General features: G+C 39.3%; 1 protein-coding gene across 3 annotated transcripts in view; it reads left to right on the top strand.

The window, feature by feature from the left end:
• Positions 1-1,581: 1,581 nt before the first annotated feature.
• The window catches only part of LOC131051794 (protein YIP4b), a 61,153-nt gene continuing 44,133 nt past the window's right edge, over positions 1,582-18,601 (top strand). The window contains exons 1-2 of one of the 3 annotated variants that reach the window (XM_057986404.2): positions 1,582-1,653; positions 2,490-2,994. In XM_057986404.2, coding sequence (XP_057842387.1) covers positions 2,515-2,994 — 480 coding nt within the window. In that variant the 5' untranslated portion in view covers positions 1,582-1,653; positions 2,490-2,514. The other 2 variants (XM_057986403.2, XM_057986402.2) reach the window with 2 other exon arrangements.

The raw sequence follows: 18,601 nt of genomic DNA, 5'->3' as shown, positions 1-18,601 counted from the left end.
TTATGAAAGTGATCATGAGAACCATATCTTTGTTGAACTGTGGATACAAAATTTATTCTAAATAGCGGCTTATATGAATAAAAAAAACAACCCCGCAATCTGGGTATTCTATGTGGCAATTCAAGTATTTACTATTGTACTGAACTTATTTTAATTATTAACTGTTTTGTTGTTGATGTCGCTGGTTACGATATGCAAGGAATTGTAGCAGAAGGTGCCTGTCCATGATGGCTTTGTTTTTTTGGTTCTATGTTATATAGTGTTGTGTTGTTTTATTTTTTATTTTTAAACATGCCTCCACTGTGGGATGTAAACATTTCCTTACACACATACCAATTTAGCTATATCAGTGCATTTTTAAGAATATGAATGTTGACCTTATCATTTATTTTAATATCGAGCTATCGCATTCTCCACAGTTTTCATTAGATAATCTTGAAAATTTGAAAGTAGAATGTGATTACATGACAAATGAATAGAAAAAGAGAGTGAAAAAAATTAAAAACAATTTGTATAAGTTTTGAGGGAATGATTCTTGACAAATACAACCACATGTTCTCTTGACTCTCATAGTCCAATGCAATAGCTCGTTCAATTCTCATTTATCATATTGGAGTTAGGGAATGCACATGCCATGATGAAATATTCAACTCCCTAAAACCTTCCAAACAACATGAGAGGTTACAAAATAATGCTTTCAATATAGGATAAACGTATGGACTGAAAGGAGATCAAGAGTGAAGATACAAGGAAATTTTGTTCTACAATGCTCAATAAGGAAAGTTCATCAAGGATGAACTAAAACAAAATAGATAATGTCATCTTGTAAGTTCACAAATGTGAGAACAACTTGACATATAGGTTACAAAGATAAAAAATTCACATGTTTCCTGGGATTCCCTGAGCACCTCTTTGAGGGAGCAAAAGCACCCACATCCTATCTATGTACCCCTTAGAATAGTGGGGCTACAATGCAATTCTACTAATGATTTCTGATTCGAAATGTCCAACCCCCCATCAAAACTTATCGTTTTGTGCTCCAAATTGTGAAAATTTTGTTAGCTGCTAGTATGGTTTAGAAAACCCTATTTTAGCCCATCCATAGGTTATAAGAATGATATTTTGTCGTACTTCAGCTTTTGTATTTTTTTTAATCTCTTCCAAATTTTATTAGCACGTTAAAAATGTTTTAAGATTTAAGAATAGTTCAATAATATATAGGAGCAAATAATTCATTATGACTTGTTTTTTATTGAATTTTATACTCAAATAGTTTTCTGAAGCAAGGCATTTATTGTCATATGAAATTACATGATTAATTAAAATTTTAACATAATAATTATGTTGAATTCTTTTAACTAAACAATGGATTAGTTCTTTCTTATTCATTTTATTTTGTGCAACTGACAAATTCACACATATATTACTATCGACATACCCATTGCACCTCTGATTAGAGGCAAGCACTAATATATTAAAAAAAAAAACACATAAAAATAAGATAAAACTTTCGTCAACATTCCCTAGGTTCTTCTTCGATGTATTATATAAAATTTATGCGTCTATATGTGGTGAATAAATTTTTAAGAGAGATTAAAAGCTAAAGGTCAAATGAAACGTCCGCGGAAGCGTTAAAGAGTCCTTCCCTCCGAGGTGGCAACATGCTTGTGTCCTAAGATTTTAATCATGGACTTCAAATGTGATTTAAATATGTTTCTTTTAATTTCAATTCCCGTCTGAATTACTCGGTTCAATTTATTTCGTTTTTCTCTAAGTCGATGCTCACTTCTTCTGTACCGACAATTCTCATTTCATCCGTAGATTTGAGCAGTGCATAGAATTTTGTTTGGACAGGTTTGTGAAAATTCGTAGATTGTTTTTTATGGGTTTTCATTTCATTTGTTCGTTGTTTCAGTGATAAAACCTCTTCAGATTTTGAGTTAGACGGTTGCTGTCGGTCGATTTCAACAATATTAAAGCGACCTAAGCTGATTATGCTTACAATTCTCTGATCCAAATTCCTTTTATGGGTTTTTAAAAGATCTGAATGATTTACCCCTCGTTGGTGTAATATTGTAATACTTAGAACCTCGAGGTCTAGGGTTCGAATCCTTGCCATCTTCAAGTTTTTTTTTTCGCTTAACTTCACTGTTTGTTTCCATTTTAGATATAAATTAATTTATGATGGATAATTGAGAATCAAGGGTACTGAATTTTAGATCAATCATAAATTCCATATACCGTGTCATATATTATCTAAATCCTGGAGGTACAGTGTTCTAATCCTCTGCGCCTGGAAGCTGTATTTCTTAACCCCAATCTGTTGTTTGTATTTTAACGGATAAAACCAAATTCTGATGGATCATTGAGAATATAGGGTATTATATACAGGCATTGATAAAATAAATATATGATGTTAAATATTTCCGAAGTTTTATACGGGGTTCGAGTCCTTGCCTAACCATTGTCTTCTGTTTCTTTTTTCACAGATACAAGTTTCATAGATCATTGAGAATGTCTGAGAGTGACACGGTTCCCCTGCACCCTAGATCTTCTCAATCAGATATTGATGAGATTGAGAGTCTCATAAATGTGAGCGTACAACCAGCAACACCCTTGACACAACATGCACCTGTGCTGCCAGCAAGACCTCCCAGCCCTCCCAGAGCATCAATTCCCGTCTCTACCTCACCCTTCACATCGTCGCTGCCTCCAGTGACTCCCGTTTCAAATGGGACTGCTCCTGTCACCGCTGCTTCAGCCGGCATTGCTGCCACTGGATTTGGTTCATCTTCAACTACATTGACAGAGCCTGTTTGGGAAACAATAAAAAGAGATTTGATGAGAATAGTGAGTAACTTGAAGCTGGTTGTGTTTCCCAATCCTTATCGGGAAGATCCAGGGAAAGCATTGCGTGACTGGGATCTCTGGGGACCCTTTTTCTTTATCATCTTCTTGGGGCTCATGCTGTCCTGGTCGGCATCCATCGATAAGGTTTTTAAAGCATTCTTTTCTTAAGTGTTTGGACAATTTCTTACAGCTTACGCAGAATTGAAATATGAGTGCTGGTAAAAGTTGATGATTCATTTTCTTTTTCTTGGTGTGTAGTGAAAGTCAGGATATTTTGTACCAACTGCCTATTTTTTATAGCAAAATAAAAACTAGATGTACTAATTGGATAAAATTTCAAAACCTGTTAGCAAAGTTTAATTAGAAATTCATTTTGTGATTGGTATGAAGTTGTTTTTTAACTCCTATGTTGGAGGAGTTGTTCATTTACAAATAAGTTCGCTTTACTTTATTAGATTCACATATTTACAAGTTAATCCTTGTTTTTCCTTAAATGTTAGTCTATGGTCTATGTTAGATATATATAATTTATTTGAAATAGTTATAGAATGATTAAGCAGCTAGTTATGCTTGTAATGCTAGTTATTTTGTTATGCACAAAATACCATGTTCTTTATATGAAAAAGAAGACAGAATCCTCAACAATATCGCAAAGTTTGAATTATCTCATTTGTGGATATGGCAAATCAGGATCCTTTTTTGTATGCTTTTGGATAATAACTAAACAAACTCATCAAAATGCCTGCAGTTATAGTTTGTTATTTATTTATCAGAAAACCAGATTGTCCTTATCTTTTTTGTGGTTTGTAAAAAGTCTTTTTCATACTACCAGCAGCCAATTATACTGGTAGATTTGCACTACATATACAACTTACAATGACCCTGACACCGGATCCAAGATGACAGATGTTTCAAGAATGCATAGAGGATCTGTCCTGTCATGACAGAACCAATGAAACGGAGCTGTAATTGAATTTAAAACGTAAATTTCTTTCGATTAGTATCATCCAGAGCTACATGGGGACATATTCATACCTCTTTGTCCATGTTCCCCTCCCTCTGCCATGTCCAAAATGTGAGTTCTGGAAATGGCCAGGAAACATTTTGCGGCTTTTCCTTCTCACCCTCAAAATCATGTATCCATTGTCATGCTTGACATCCTGATGATGGCGATTTCTCAGTTGGCATCAGTAAAAAAATTGAATCAGTTTAGATCAATCTCTAATGCCTCTCTCTATATAACCTAACACCTTTTTTTGCGACCGCAATCAATTTGCAGCTATAATTGAATCAGTGAACACTGAACGTTGAATCTCAAATTTCATGCATTATTTGAATTTCTAAATTTGAATCTTGATGTCATGTATAACTATGCTTGAATTTTTTTTTCCTATCTATACCTCTATCTCTATCTGTCTATATATTGCTGCCCCTGGTATCCTTAAAAAGATGGTCTTGCAGAAGTGGTCCCCCAAATGCATCTCATTGTTCCTGTCTTGAAAATGTTGTGGAATGTAGGTATTAACTATTATCTGCTATTTTAGCATATCTATGCAAGTGAGCAAGAGATATACAAGATAACTGGCTATGTACCGAGACTTTTTTTTATTATTGGGAGAGCACATTTGAGTAGCTTGCCTTGTAAAAATCATTTTGTCGTAGGTGTTGATATGCCATGTCAGTCCTAGAGGATGGCTTGATTTGATTGGGACCATTACGCGTTAATGTTGTAGCTAGGTCGGATCCCTTCTAGGGCCGACCTAGCACTTTTGGATGACTAATTGGCCATTGGCCTTAGTCATGTCCTATCTTGCAATAATCATAATATAACCTATGAAGGCTGTAACGTGTTGAAGCTGACCCATATTGGGGTCTTGTGCAGCGTGAGGAATCAATTCAGTCTTGGCGCCAAAGTTAAATAATTAAATTGTCAATTATATGTTCCTTACGTAAGCTGATTTGATGAATCAAAAAGATATGTCGCCTATATATATAAGTCAGCATTCATTGTTCAATCAACACACAGCAAATTGTCTTCAATCAGCGAATTATCTCCTTCATTCAGCAAATTGTTTCTCTGAGTCAGCGAACTATAATTTAAGGATAGTGAACCATCTTGCAGTGACAGCGAACTGTCCTCAAGGGCAGCGAACCTCATCTTGTGGACAGCAAACATCATTTGAAGGCTCCAAACTATCATTGATGACAGCGATCTTCATCCTAGAGCAGTGAACACTATCTCTGGGACAGCGAACCTCCTTAACAGCAGATGCCAGATACCCTATTCTTAGAGATAAGTTTATCATTTGTATATCCTAGGTTGAAGGGGTTATCCTATTGTGCATAGTTTGCTGGTTCTGATTGCTTCAAGTGTTGAAGCCATATTGTAAGATACTTCTGATTATTGCATAATAAGATCTGAGAATTATAGCTGGGTTTTTCACCTCCAAGAGGGAGGTTTTCCCAGGATATACTTGGTGTTTATTGTGCACATTGATTTGATTCTGTTATTTCTGATTATTTTGCTACAGTCTGATCTAAAATTAACATTACGGAGCTTGATTAAGCTGTAACATCTGGTTTCATTTCCAGGATTATGCATTTATCTGAATACTGATGGGAAGTTCAATCAAAGAAGTTTGTGGTAGTTGAAGTTTGAACAACTAGAGCAACACCTAGAAGTTTTGAAGAACAACAACATGACACCTATCTACATGAGATTGTTTTTGTTGGATATTATATCAAATTTAGTTCAATGAAGTGTCCATAGGAATGAATCCCATTCACAATAACTGTGCTGGTACCAATTGTATGGACCAAATGAAAGTATTAAATTTTCATGGGATTGGGATGAGGTTAAATGTGACTCAGGTGACGGATGAATCATGGAGTCTATAGTTGAGGTTAATCTTGTACTTGATCTTGCTCAGGAGCTTTTAGCAAGGACATAGAAAGAGATTTATGCAAAGTCATTCTTTGATGATAAAATAGTAAAATGAAATTGGTTGTAACTTTTCAGGTATTGGGAATTTGATTGTCACATGCATACAGATGATTTAACTTTATATCACTGAGTATTGGAATCCTATTATGGAATACAATAAGGATGGGAAGAAGATAAGTCTTGCAGATATGAAGAAGAAATTGAAGCTAAGTTTCATCGCCCATGGTTGGAGTAATAAAATCATGTGGAACAAAATGAGATAATGAAAAAAACTATGAGAACATGTTAAATATCATAACAAGATTTTTTAAATGCAATACACAACTTTACATATAAAACTTAGAACATTTAACATTGAGTGTGATTTATTGATGGGTTCCAACTGAAGCCAAAGCAATCACTTGTGGCAAAGACATTGGGAATGTGTTGAGAAATGAGAGTATGTGTGAAGAAATAGGAACTTCTTTCATTAGTACTAATCTCAAGTTGTATGGAGAAGTATTAGGTTATAAAGATTGAAGTTTTCTTTACACGCTTGTTGATGTGACTTATCAACATGTCAACTTGGGGAGCAAGTTGGTCCTCTCTCGAAAGGTATTTTACTTCCCCAAGGCTCAGGATTCCTACTTGTAGGTTTGGTAATTGGCTGCCCCATTGAAGGATATATTGGTTATTTTTTGGGCCTACTGTGATAGGTTGGTGTGCTTTCAGATAATTTACCTTAGCAGTTTTGAGTTTATTAACAAGATCGAAAGATTAACCAAGAAGCTCAAAATAACTTTGCTAAGAAAAAAAGAAACTAAATCTAATCCTAATTATATTGAGATTATAAAGGAAGGTCAAAAGAAAAGGAAGGGTAGGGACAAAGATAAATAAGCTTGTCAATTGGAATGACTTATCTAATTTCCAAGTATCCCATGAAGGTATCTAAACTGCTCATGCAAGTAGTTTTGACACAACTTGAATGTAAGTACAATTGAATCTTCGAAGGAAATCAATCTCATGCAACCGGGGAAGTGATCACCATATTAATGTGTAGACCACAATATGAATACACATACCACAACTTGCAGATAATATTGATTGTTATATCCTTAACACACACAATTTATTTATTCATAGAGAAATACTCATATAAGCAATGATATTAACATCCATTGATCAACATGACTTAGATTGGAAAACATAAAAGAAGCCAACCAAAACCGATATTAACAAATGCAAAGGTTTTGTTGTCATTTTATGACACCCTTGGTCCATTGGTGAGAACTGATCAAAGATATGTTCTATGGACCAGCGTTGCCTCAATTGATCAAAGAGAAAACAATGGAATCTGTTGGAAACCAATAACACTAAGAGGGGGGGGGGTGGATCAGTGTTATACCAGAATAAAATTTTGTAACCTTAACAAAATATTCATACACCAACCGGTATACCGGTATATAAATAGAATTGAAAGAAGTAATGCAACCAATAAGCCAAACACATAAATGAGAATCATAACACAGATTTATACGTGGAAAACCTCAAAGAGGAAAAACCACGGTGAGATTTGTGACCCACAATATCAATCCACTAGCCATATGAAGATATATTACAATAAATGATGGGCCTGCACTTGTAGGAAGGCTTACAGCCTAGAGCACACTGCTCAATCACAATAGGAGCTTCACTGACTACATAACATACTAGACAACAATCCGGAAATAGTGAACTGCTAGGATAGCGTCTTTTATGCCAGAGTACAGTTCCGGTTTAAGCTCTGTCTATTCCGGTTAAAACCCTAAACCTTTGTACCGAAATAACCCCTGCAATGAATTCCTTACATACATAGTCTTTCAGAATGATTTTGCATCATATTACATTTCCATGTCCATTCCATTACACTCCTGTCATCATCTCTCAAAATGATCTAATCAATCTGCCCTATATACCCTATACAAATTTATGCCTTATGTCAGCTTACAAGGATATATACAATATCAAATTACATGTCGACCATATAACATAAATGAATAAACATTAAAGCAAGTTGCCGATGCTGAATACAAGATGTGTCGGCCTCCAATACCGATGACCTTTATTATACCATGTCGGCCTGCATTATCGGTGACCAAAGAAATCTTCTATCCTGCCGGTGCCGGTGCCGGTGCCGGTGTAGAGTCTGTGAAGCGCCTGCCGGTACACCATATGAAGCCGGAACCCAAACTCATGTTGCCATCAATGACAACATAGTGAAACCAACCAATATAGTGTCAATTGCCAACAAAATCATGAAGTATGAATTGTTGTCTTGCCAGAACTTCGGAACCCTCAGGTTCCCAAGTTCCTAAGTCCTCAACCCCGGAACTCCGGAACCCCCAGGTTTCCCAAGTTCCTAAACCTCGGAACTCCGGAACCCCAGGTTCCCAAGTTCCTAAGTCCTCAACCCCGGAACTCCGTAACCCCTGGGTTCCCAAGTTCCTAATTCCTCAACCCCGGAACTCTCGAACCCCCGGTCCTAAGTTCCTAAGTCCTAAACCCCGGAATTCTGGAATCCCGAAGTTCTGAAATCCCAAGCCTACTTCCCAACTTCGGGAGCCCGTGTTTCCGAAGTCTTCCGTCTTCCTTCCGACTTGCAACACTTCCAAATGGCGTGATCAACGCTCAAGGCTCTTAATGCTCCAACAACTCTTGTGACTTGTACACCTTTTGTGGAGCTACAGGGGCACATTTAATGATTTTTGCAAGATTTCCATCAAGAGAGATACAGGGCCATGCTTATTTGTGGTTACTTATGTCATGCCTGCATGCTCTGACTTTGGAATGTCAATCATTTCACCTTCTAGAAGTACCTTTCTTCTTGGGATTGCATTTTCAGGGTATGGCTAGGTTGCTTGCATGTACCCAATGTCAGGTGCATGCACTTCCTTGCATTCCCTGTCTGACATTTACCTACACACACAGGGGTCAAGGCTTCTCTCCCTTGACCGATGGTCTCTCCTATGCGACCAGTTTTCTATATAAAGCTGTTATGCCTCATTGTAAAGAGTTCTCTCCCTGCTGGCTTGAGCTATTCTATGCTCTTTCACTTCTCTTAAAGACTTGTATTTATCTTGCATTTCTGCAACTGTAAGTTTGGCCATTGGCCTTATGATGAATTGAAATCATCATTCTTGCTTGACTTTAACTTATGTATGTTGTGTATGTGTTCTTACCTTCATTGGAAGTGTATGTTTGTGGCTTTCTTTCACATATATGCTGTGTTAACTTGTTTCTGGGTGTGACTTGTGGGAAACCTTCTCCCCTCTTGACATTCAGCAAGTCCTAAACTCCATACGTGCGTTAAGGTTATTCATGCAACTGAAGTTTGTGTATCTCTTGGGTATTTCAGTTGATTCTTTGTGCCATTTTGAGTGGGGAGAGAAACATCTCTTATCTTGGTGCATCACCTCCTTTCATTTTTAGCATTTCTCTCTTCCCTTTTCCTCTGCAAGCTGTTAGGATAGGTTTAGAAGCAAGATTTGAAGTGTTGATTTGGTTCAACACCTGCACTTGGATTGAGAAGGAAGCCGGCCTTCTCCGAAGATTCAACCCCCTTGCGCAAGGTTCTACACTTCGGGGTTGTTTCCATGTTTCACAAGGTTGCTGAGTTGATAGCTCAGTGAGGGTGCAAGCTTTTTGTGATAACAGTTTTTGGCACGCCCGGTGGGACAAACTTTCGATTTACATGCTAAGGATTCAGTGCTTTTCTTAGTGTCTTAGCCTTTAGAGGCAGTCATCTTTCAAGCACTTGGCAACTTTGCTCACAAGTCCAGTCTCTTGTTCATGACTTGTTGTTGATTTCATGCCCAAAATTCATACAAGGGCATCTTCTAGAGGTAGTTTCCAATTTGTAGAACTCTCCTCTTCAAGTTGTCGAAGGCGGAGAGGTAGACCTTTATTGTCACTAGTCAGGGGTGTCAAGGTCGTAAACACTCCATCTCCCAAGTCTCGTTCCACCTCTCCATTTACAAGACCATTACTGTCTAGGGCTCCCACCACTCATATCAATAGACAATTGTTTCACATGGCTAGAAATCAGGTTTTTGTTACCTTCAATGGGGGGAGTCCTCTTATTTTGACCCAATGGAATGATATACCAGTGGCTGTGTTAAAGAGTATACCGTACTTCACTGGTGAAACAACTACTACCCCCATTGAGCATATTCAAGACATTCTGAAAATCTGCTCCGCCCATAATGTCACTCAGGATGATGGTGCTGTCAAACTCTTAGCCACATCTTTGAAAGGAAAAGCTTTGCAGTGGTATATAGGGTTGCCATCTAGCTCCATTCACAATTGGGATGAATTAGGGGAGAAGTTGTGCAACCTTTTCAAAGACAAAAGTGATCACCTCTCACTTGTGGAGCAGTTGACTACAATTAAGAGGGCACCTAATGAGTTCATGGGAGACTTCAATTTCAGATTCCAAAAGACATGGAATAGAATCCTTGCTCTAGTGAAGCCATCTCCAAATCATGCCTTCTTGTATTATCTTAGAGCTCTCAACAACGATATCGCTGTCATGATACAATCAATGGGTGGAACCTCTCTACCAGATGCATGACATAGCCATAAGGGCAGAAAATTGTTTGATACAGGCTGGGAAGATAGCTCCAAGGCCTCCAATGCCTCTCTTCTCAGAAGCTCCTACTCAACAACCCACCTTGGCTCCCATCCCCATGACGCCTGTAGGTCAACCATCCACATCCTCTACAACCTCTAATGAGCTAAATGAAGTCAAGACTCTATTGCAAAACTTTGGCAATGAGTTGGTAACACTAAAGAGGCAACAAACTCAACATAGCAGACCTTATCAAACACAAAATCAGAACTATTAGTAGAATAGGCCACCCTTTCGAGGGCAAAACCAATGGAGCAACGCTAGGCCTTTGAATAGTGTGAACCCCATAGCTGCAAGTAACTCAAAAGCAATAGTTCCAATGCAAAACAACCTCGCCCAAGAGCAAGATTGGTGTCAACCATGCAATCAGCCACACAACCAAGGTGCATGCCAAAATGGAGAGTTTTTCCAAGCCTTAGTAGTGTAGAATGAGCCAACCACCTTTGGCCAGCAATATGACCCAAATCAGCCTAGTGTTGGCAATCAGGCTCACTTGCAGGGAGATTCTACCTTTGTCAATTGGTAGGAGGCAGAATTCTGTGGTATGAATCAAACAAATGGTGAGTCTATGCTACAATATACAAGTTCAAAGAAGAGAGCCATGGAAGTTGCTCACCTTCAACATCAGCCCAAGCTCCAACGCCCAATGTAGCTGTCCAGGATACAAAGCCAAAATACCATGCAAGGGAGCAAGAGATGGGAGGAGGCCCAGGTCACCCAAAAAGCAAAGGTAGACCTTGTAGCTTCGAGGGGGCCTCCAAAATCAGTTAGTGTTCCTTTCAATATAGTTGATCAGATGAAGAAGGCCGATGTTAATGTCACTATGTGGGAGGCCCTTTCCATCCCATCTCAAAGGGATTTTCTCAAGGAGGCATTGAAGGACATCAACTAGTCAGGTGATGAGGCAGCAGTTAGCAGGAAGGCAGTCTCCACCAGTTTGGTGCAACCCAAGGAGGAAGAAGATTCAAGCAAGGTCAACAAGCCTCCCCCCTTCTATCTCTCTTTAATCATAGGAGATAACTTAGTTCACAATTGCATGATAGATTCAGGAGCTAGTAGTTTAGTCATGCCTAAGAAGGTAGCTGATCTTCTTGGCATAAAATATGAACCTGTGACTAAAGGGGTGGTCCAATTGGATGGCATTTCTATTAAGACAGTAGGGGTTGTTAAAAATTTGAAGTTGACATTGCATGCATGCCCTCGTTGCACTGTCTTGCAAGACATATAAATCATCAACCTCCTTGCCTTTTTTGCCATTTGTCTGTCTAGAGACTTCACTGCCAAGATAGGTGGATGCTTGTCTTCTGATTGGTCCCACATGCTATTTCGAACAAGGTATGGTACCAAGGTTACCATAAGGGCAGAGCCCATTGCGCAAAACCACATTGAGCCCTACACGCCCAGCCCTATAAACATGAATTGCACTTTGCACAAAGAGGGGGAGGAGTGTACTGTCCATGAGCCTGCTACTCTTTTGCAAGAGGTCCTTGATTGTTTGCTCGATGAATGGGCCAATGCTTTTCAGTTTGACCCATTAGTTGAGAGTGAAGAGATTGGGCTTGGTACCTATTGTATCCATGAAGAGGATACTCCTATCCCTAACCTCACCAAGACACAAGGAGATTCAGAGGGGTTATGGAGCATGTTTTTTGATGGTTCAAGAAACAGAAACGGTGCAGGTGTTGGTGTGATGCTTGTTTCTCATGAGCAGGAGAAATACTTCTCTTTTAGGCTTCAGTTTGGTTGCACCAACAATGTCGCTGAGTATGAAGCATTGATCCAAGGCCTCCAACTTGCACAAAACAAAAAGATCAGAGCTTTGCAAGTATTTGGAGATAGTGAATTGGTTGTTAATCATATCAAAGCTCAAAGTATAACAAAGAACAACCTACTCAAATCATTCAAACACAGGGTTTGGGATTTGATTGAAGGATTCGAGGCCTTCAACATCCAGAGTATTCCTAGAGGTCAGAACAAGCATGCTGATAGGCTTGCAACAGTTGGTGCTCAGTTCGACATACCAGTGCATGTTGCAAGTGAGAAGGAAGAACACATCAGGCTTGTTGTGAGGCCTGCTGTCCAGACAATCAGGCTAATTGGCAAGTATTCAAAAGTGATCAGCAGATTGTTAATTTCTTGCAAAATGATGCACATTTTTTTGCCAAAAATCAGTCTAAGTTGCAAGACCAGTATGGAGATCAAATCATGAGGCTCAACTCCAACAAGTTGCCTAAAGGTCTAGTTACCTTGGAAGGCATTTTCAACTTGAACGATCAATTGAAGAAGAAGATGAACTTGGCTGCAAAGAATGGTGATTACAAGCCAGTTGTTGTTGCCTAGGGTAGGTCTCTAAACTTGGGCAAGGTATGTTCCTCAACCAAACAAGAGGCCTTTGTTGAGCTTTGTCAAAAATATGATGACATAGTTGATTGGACCTATGAAGATTTGAAGGGTTTTGACCCTAGCTTAGCCCAACATACTATAGAGCTAAACCTGGATGCAAAGCCAGCTAGACAAAAGCAAAGGCCAATAAACCCCAAGATTGAGCCACTAATGAGGAAGGATTTGACCAAGCTCATAGAAGCCAATATCATCTTCCTTATCAAGCACTCCTCCTGGGTGGCCAACCTTGTCCTTGTAAGGAAGAAGAATGGGGAAATCAAACCATGTGTCGACTTTAGGGACCTCAATAGAGCCTCCCTCAAGGATCATTATCCCCTTCCTTCCATGGAGCAGATTCTCCAAAAGGTCGGTGGCTCAGAAAGATTTTCATTCTTGGATGGGTATTCAGGCTACAATCAAATTTTAGTCCAAGAATCAGACCAATACAAGACTGCATTTACTACTAAGTGGGGTACCTATGCTTATTGCAAGATGCCTTTTGGGCTAACCAATGCAGGTGCCACGTTTCAAAGAGCAATGGACATGGCTTTCAAGGGTGTATTAGCAAAGTTTGTGCTTATATACCTTGACGACATAACTGTTTATTCAAAGCATGCAGCTGACCATCTTGGTCATCTTGAGCAGGTGTTCATGAAATGCAGGGAGTATGGTGTGTCCTTGAACCCTAGCAAGTGCGTATTTGCTACTGATCAAGGAAGATTGCTAGGACACATTGTATCCAAAGATGCTTGACCATTGATCTAGAGCGAGTAGAGGCTATTCTTTCTCTTCCACTCCCCAGTCACAAGAAGTGATTGCAAAGTTTCTTTGGTAGGATCAACTTTGTGAAGAGGTTCATTCCCAACCTTGCCACCATGGTAAAACCCCTCACCTCCATGTTGAAGAAAAACTTGGTTTTCAGTTGGACCAAGGAGGGGAGGGCCAACTTTGAAGAGATTAAACAAGCAATTGCTCAGGTCCCTACCCTTGTCAACCCTAACTATGAAAGGGATTTTATCCTCTATACCTTCGGAGGAGAATCTAGCATCTCAGCTGTGCTAACACTGCTGAACAATGATAATTTGGAGCAACCTATTGCCTTCTTTAGTGAGGGGTTAAAAGACTATGAGCTTAAGTATAGCTATGTAGAGAAGCAGGTCCTCATTGTTGTAATGGCATTAAAAAAGTTCAGACACATGTTGTCTAACAAGAGGATCCAGCTCTTAGTTCCACATGCAAGTGTCAAGGATTTCCTTATAAACAAGGACATCAGTGTGAAGAGGGCTGGGTGGATAACCAAGGTCATGGAATACAACTTGTAAGAGGCAGGGGCCTATGTGAATCGCCCTTGTGTTACAAGAGGATCAACCAACTAGGAACGACACTCAATTCAATTGGGTAAGTGACATGACCACCTTCTTAATGGAAGGTAGATACCCCCAAGGTCTGGACAGGACCAAAAGAAGGCACTTCAAGTTGCAGTCCATCCCCTATGTCTTAGTGGATGGCACCCTTTTTCGAAGAGACTCTAATGGATTCTTGTCAAGATGTATCGAGCAAAATCAAGTCAGCAGATTGTTAGAAGAATTTCACAATGGCTCTTCATGGGTCTACTTCTCTGCAAGGACTATAACTATCAAAATAATGAGGGTTGGTTATTATTGGCCATCCTTATTCAATGACTCACATAGATGGGTGAAGAATTGCAAGAAATGTGCTTTCTTCTCTGAAAAGCAAAGACTAGCTGCCCTACCTCTTCACCCCATCCAAGCAGGTCAACCATTCGCACAATGGGGTTTAGACTTCATTAGCATGATAAATCCACCTTCTAGTGCTGGCCACAAGTGGATCTTGGCCGCAACAGACTACTTCACTAGGTGAACAGAGGCAGTTGCATTAAGGGATGCCACTGAGGCCTTAGTATTGGAATTCGTTGATGGAATTGTGACAAGATTCGGTGTCCCCTCAACCATCATATCAGATAATGCCAAGGCATTCGTTGGAACCCAAATCAGTTCTTGGGCACTTAAGCATGGTGTATACTTGAAGACGTCATCCAATTATTACCCTCAGGGTAATGGCTTAACTGAATCTTCCAACAAGAACCTCATCAGGATAATCAAAAGGACGGTTGAAGACAACCAGAGTTCGTGGCATATTAAGTTGAGGACAGCCTTATGGGTTGACAGGATCACACGCAAGAGGGCGATCAGTAACTCCCCTTTCATGTTGGTATATGGGAGAGAAGCAAGACTCCCAACTTCCCTAGAGTTACCTTCTCTTGAACTAGCACATCAACTGGAATTGACAGAGAATGATGCCATGATAGTAAGGCCAGCTGAGCTAATGGCGCTGGAGGAGGTTAGAGGCCAGGCTATGCATACACTTGAGACTCATCAAAAATAGGTCAAGAGAGTTTTTGACAAAAAGGCTACTAATAGGGTCTTCAAAGAGGGAGATCTAGTTCTTAAGTGGGATGCAGACAGAGCCAAAGCTGTGTGACACTCCAAATTTGATGCTATCTGGAGTGGTCCATATGTCATCACTAGTTGCAAGGAGGCCAATGCATTTCATCTCTCTAGGCTTAATGGCGAAGTTCTTCCAATCCCAGTGAATGGGATTCATCTCAAGCCCTCCTTCTAAAGAGGGTGTTGATGACTGTAAATATTAGACTAGAAGTTGTTTTGCTTTCATAAGTGCTTGTGCACCTGCCACATTCTCCTTAAGACGGTGTGTGCTCTAGTTTCCAGTTTCCCTCCAAGTGATGGCACACACATGTTTTGGGTCTTTTCAATGACTCAGTGCCCAATGGATACTCAAGGCTTCTGGACTTCATGCTTAGCAGGCAAGCATCCCGCAGAGGTCGCCAAAAATGTTGTCATTTTATGACACCCTTGGTCCATCAGTGAGAACCGATCAAAGATATGTTCTATGGACCAACGCTGCCTCAGTTGATCAAAGAGAAAACAATGGAATCATGAAGTATGAAGTGTTGTCTTGCCAGAACTCCGGAACCCCCAGGTTCCCAAGTTCCTAAGTCCTCAACCTTGGAACTTCGGAACCCCTAGGTTCCCAAGTTCCCAAGTCCTCAACCTCGGAACTCCGGAACCCCCAGGTTCCTAAGTTCCTAAGTCCTCAACCCCGTAACTCTGAAACACCTGGGTTCCCAAGTTCCCAAGTCCTCAACCCCGGAACTCCGGAACCCCCAGGTTTCTCAAGTTCCTAAGTCCTTAACACCCGAACTTCGTAATCCCGAAGTTCCGAAATCCCAAGCCTATGTCTTCCAAACTTCGGGAGCTCGTGTTTCCGAAGTCTTTCGTCTTCCTTCCGGCTTGCAACACTTTCAGATGGCGTGATCAACAATCAAGGCTCTTAATGCTCCAACAACTCTTGCGACTTGTGCACCTTTTGTGGAGCTACAGGGGCGCATTTAATGATTTTTGCAGGATTTCCATCAAGAGAGGTACAGGGCCATGCTTATTTGTGGTTAATTATGTCATGCCTGCATGCTCTAACTTTGGAATGTTAGTCAATCCACCTTCTAGAAGTACCTTTCTTCTTGGGATTGCATTTTCAGGGTATGGCCAGGTTGCTTGCATGTACACAATGTCAGGCGCATGCACTTCCCTGCATTCCCTGACTGACATTTACCTGCACACACAGGGGTCAAGGCTTCTCTCCCTTGACCAATGGTCTCTCCTATGCGACTAGTTTTCTATATAAGGCTGTTATGCCTCATTGTAAAGGGTTCTCTCCCTATTGGCTTGAGCTATTCTATGCTCTTTCACTTCTCTTAAAGACTTGTATTTATCTTACATTTTTGCAACTGTAAGTTTGGCCATTGGTCTTATAATGAATTGAAATCATCATTCTTGCCTTACTTCAACTTATGTATGTTGTGTATGTGTTCTTACCTTCATTGTAAGTGTATGTTTGTGGCTTTCTTTCACATAGATGCTGTGTTGACCTGTTTCTGGGTGTAACTTGTGGGAAACCTTCTCCCCTCTTGACATTCAACAAGTCCTAACCTCCATATGTGCATTAAGGTTATTCATGCAATTGAAATTTGTGCATCTCCTGGGTATTTCAGTTGATTCTTTGTGCCATTTTGGGTGGGGAGAGAAACATCTCTTCCCTTTTCCTCTGCAAGATGTTAGGATAGGTTTAGAAGCAAGATTTGAAGTGTTGAGTTGGTTCAACACCTGCACTTGCATTGAGAAGGAAGCCAGCCTTCTTCGGAGATTCAACCCCCTTGCGCAAGGTCCCATACTTCGGGGTTGTTTCCATGTTTCACAAGGTTGCTGAGTTGATAGCTCAGCAAGGGTGCAAGCTTTTTTGATAACAGGTTTCCAACCTTGCTTCCAACAAAAAGGAGGAGAATTCCATCTTTGCCTTTAGGACATTTCCCCCATATTAGATTGAATCGTGATGTTAGAGAGAGTTCAATTTTCTTATGATGCCATGCTCATTTTGGATTTTGACAAGGTATTTAACGATTTGCTACTTTCCAATGTTGCCCAAGTAGGGTGGGTGCTCCTAGCATGATTTGGATCTTTTATGGTATAAATGCCTTGCAAGGCTGTAACCAACTAGGAAAATTTGATTTATCCTTTGGGATCAATGTACAATTGTCGCTGGATTTGATCTAAGAATGACATTTTGAGTTAATGTCTGTGAGTTCCTTCCATGTAAAGGAGATAGTCAATGCTTGTGTACAACCATAGAAAAATTTATTTTAAATATCTAGTTTGAATTCCAAAACAGGAGCAATTGGATAAGCAAATTAATCTACAATTCCTAGGATTCCATACTTTTTTTCTTTTATGATTACTTGATGCACCATTTCCTAGTGACCAAATATTATTTTCTAATTGAAATTCATACACTTTTTTGTTTTACTACCATCAATTCCATTAAAACATTTCCTATTGGCCAAGGAAATCACTAACGGTCATAGTTAAATCACAACATTGAAGGGAACATAGGTCATTGAGAACAAAAGATAGGGTCTTACCTTCTATGGAAATCTAGATGTGATTTGTTGATAAAATTTATTTATTTTTGGTTTTTTTTTTTTTAAATTTCTTTGTTAAGGTGGGAAGAATATAGCAATTTCAAATCTAAACGTTACCCAAAATTAAATCATTTTCATAACATATTGTTCCCATTGAGACCTACCTAGGAAATTGTGAATCACCAAAGATTAATTAGAGAAATATTGCTTTATTTACTAAAATGATTGCCAACTTAATTAATCTTTGATTTTATAAATATATTGGATTTGGTTTGTATTAGGCCTTGAAACCCATATCAGATGTCTTCTTCTCTTCAATGAAGGATCAAATGTAACCCTCCAACTAAACTACTATCTATAAAATGTTGGGTTGAGAGTCTACATTGGATTTAATAATGTTTTTGTGGTCCTAATTGGCTTTACCTTAACTCTCGTGTTTTCTTTTGCAAATGTCATCTTGCCAATAAACTAGATGATATAAGTACATTGCAACCGAGTGTATTTTGCATTTCTTTTTAATATATTCCCTATTTAGATTATGCTTTTCTTTTGATATAAATTGTTTTTATAACTTCATCATGTCTAGAAATTTTACTTAACCTTCGATCACTTAAATGTCAAATCCCTATGAGCCAACATGTCATCATCTCACATCACTTCTTTTTTGGTCTACAACACCACGTGTCATCATCTTCGCTACTTGCTATTTAGAAGAAAAGATAAATAATCTGGATCGACAAAGATTAAATTGTGAGGAAAGTTGAAA

This window comes from Cryptomeria japonica, chromosome 5 (genome assembly GCF_030272615.1).
Source record: "Cryptomeria japonica chromosome 5, Sugi_1.0, whole genome shotgun sequence".
Taxonomy (NCBI): Eukaryota; Viridiplantae; Streptophyta; class Pinopsida; order Cupressales; family Cupressaceae; genus Cryptomeria; species Cryptomeria japonica.
This window is presented reverse-complemented; position numbering and strand designations above follow the sequence as displayed.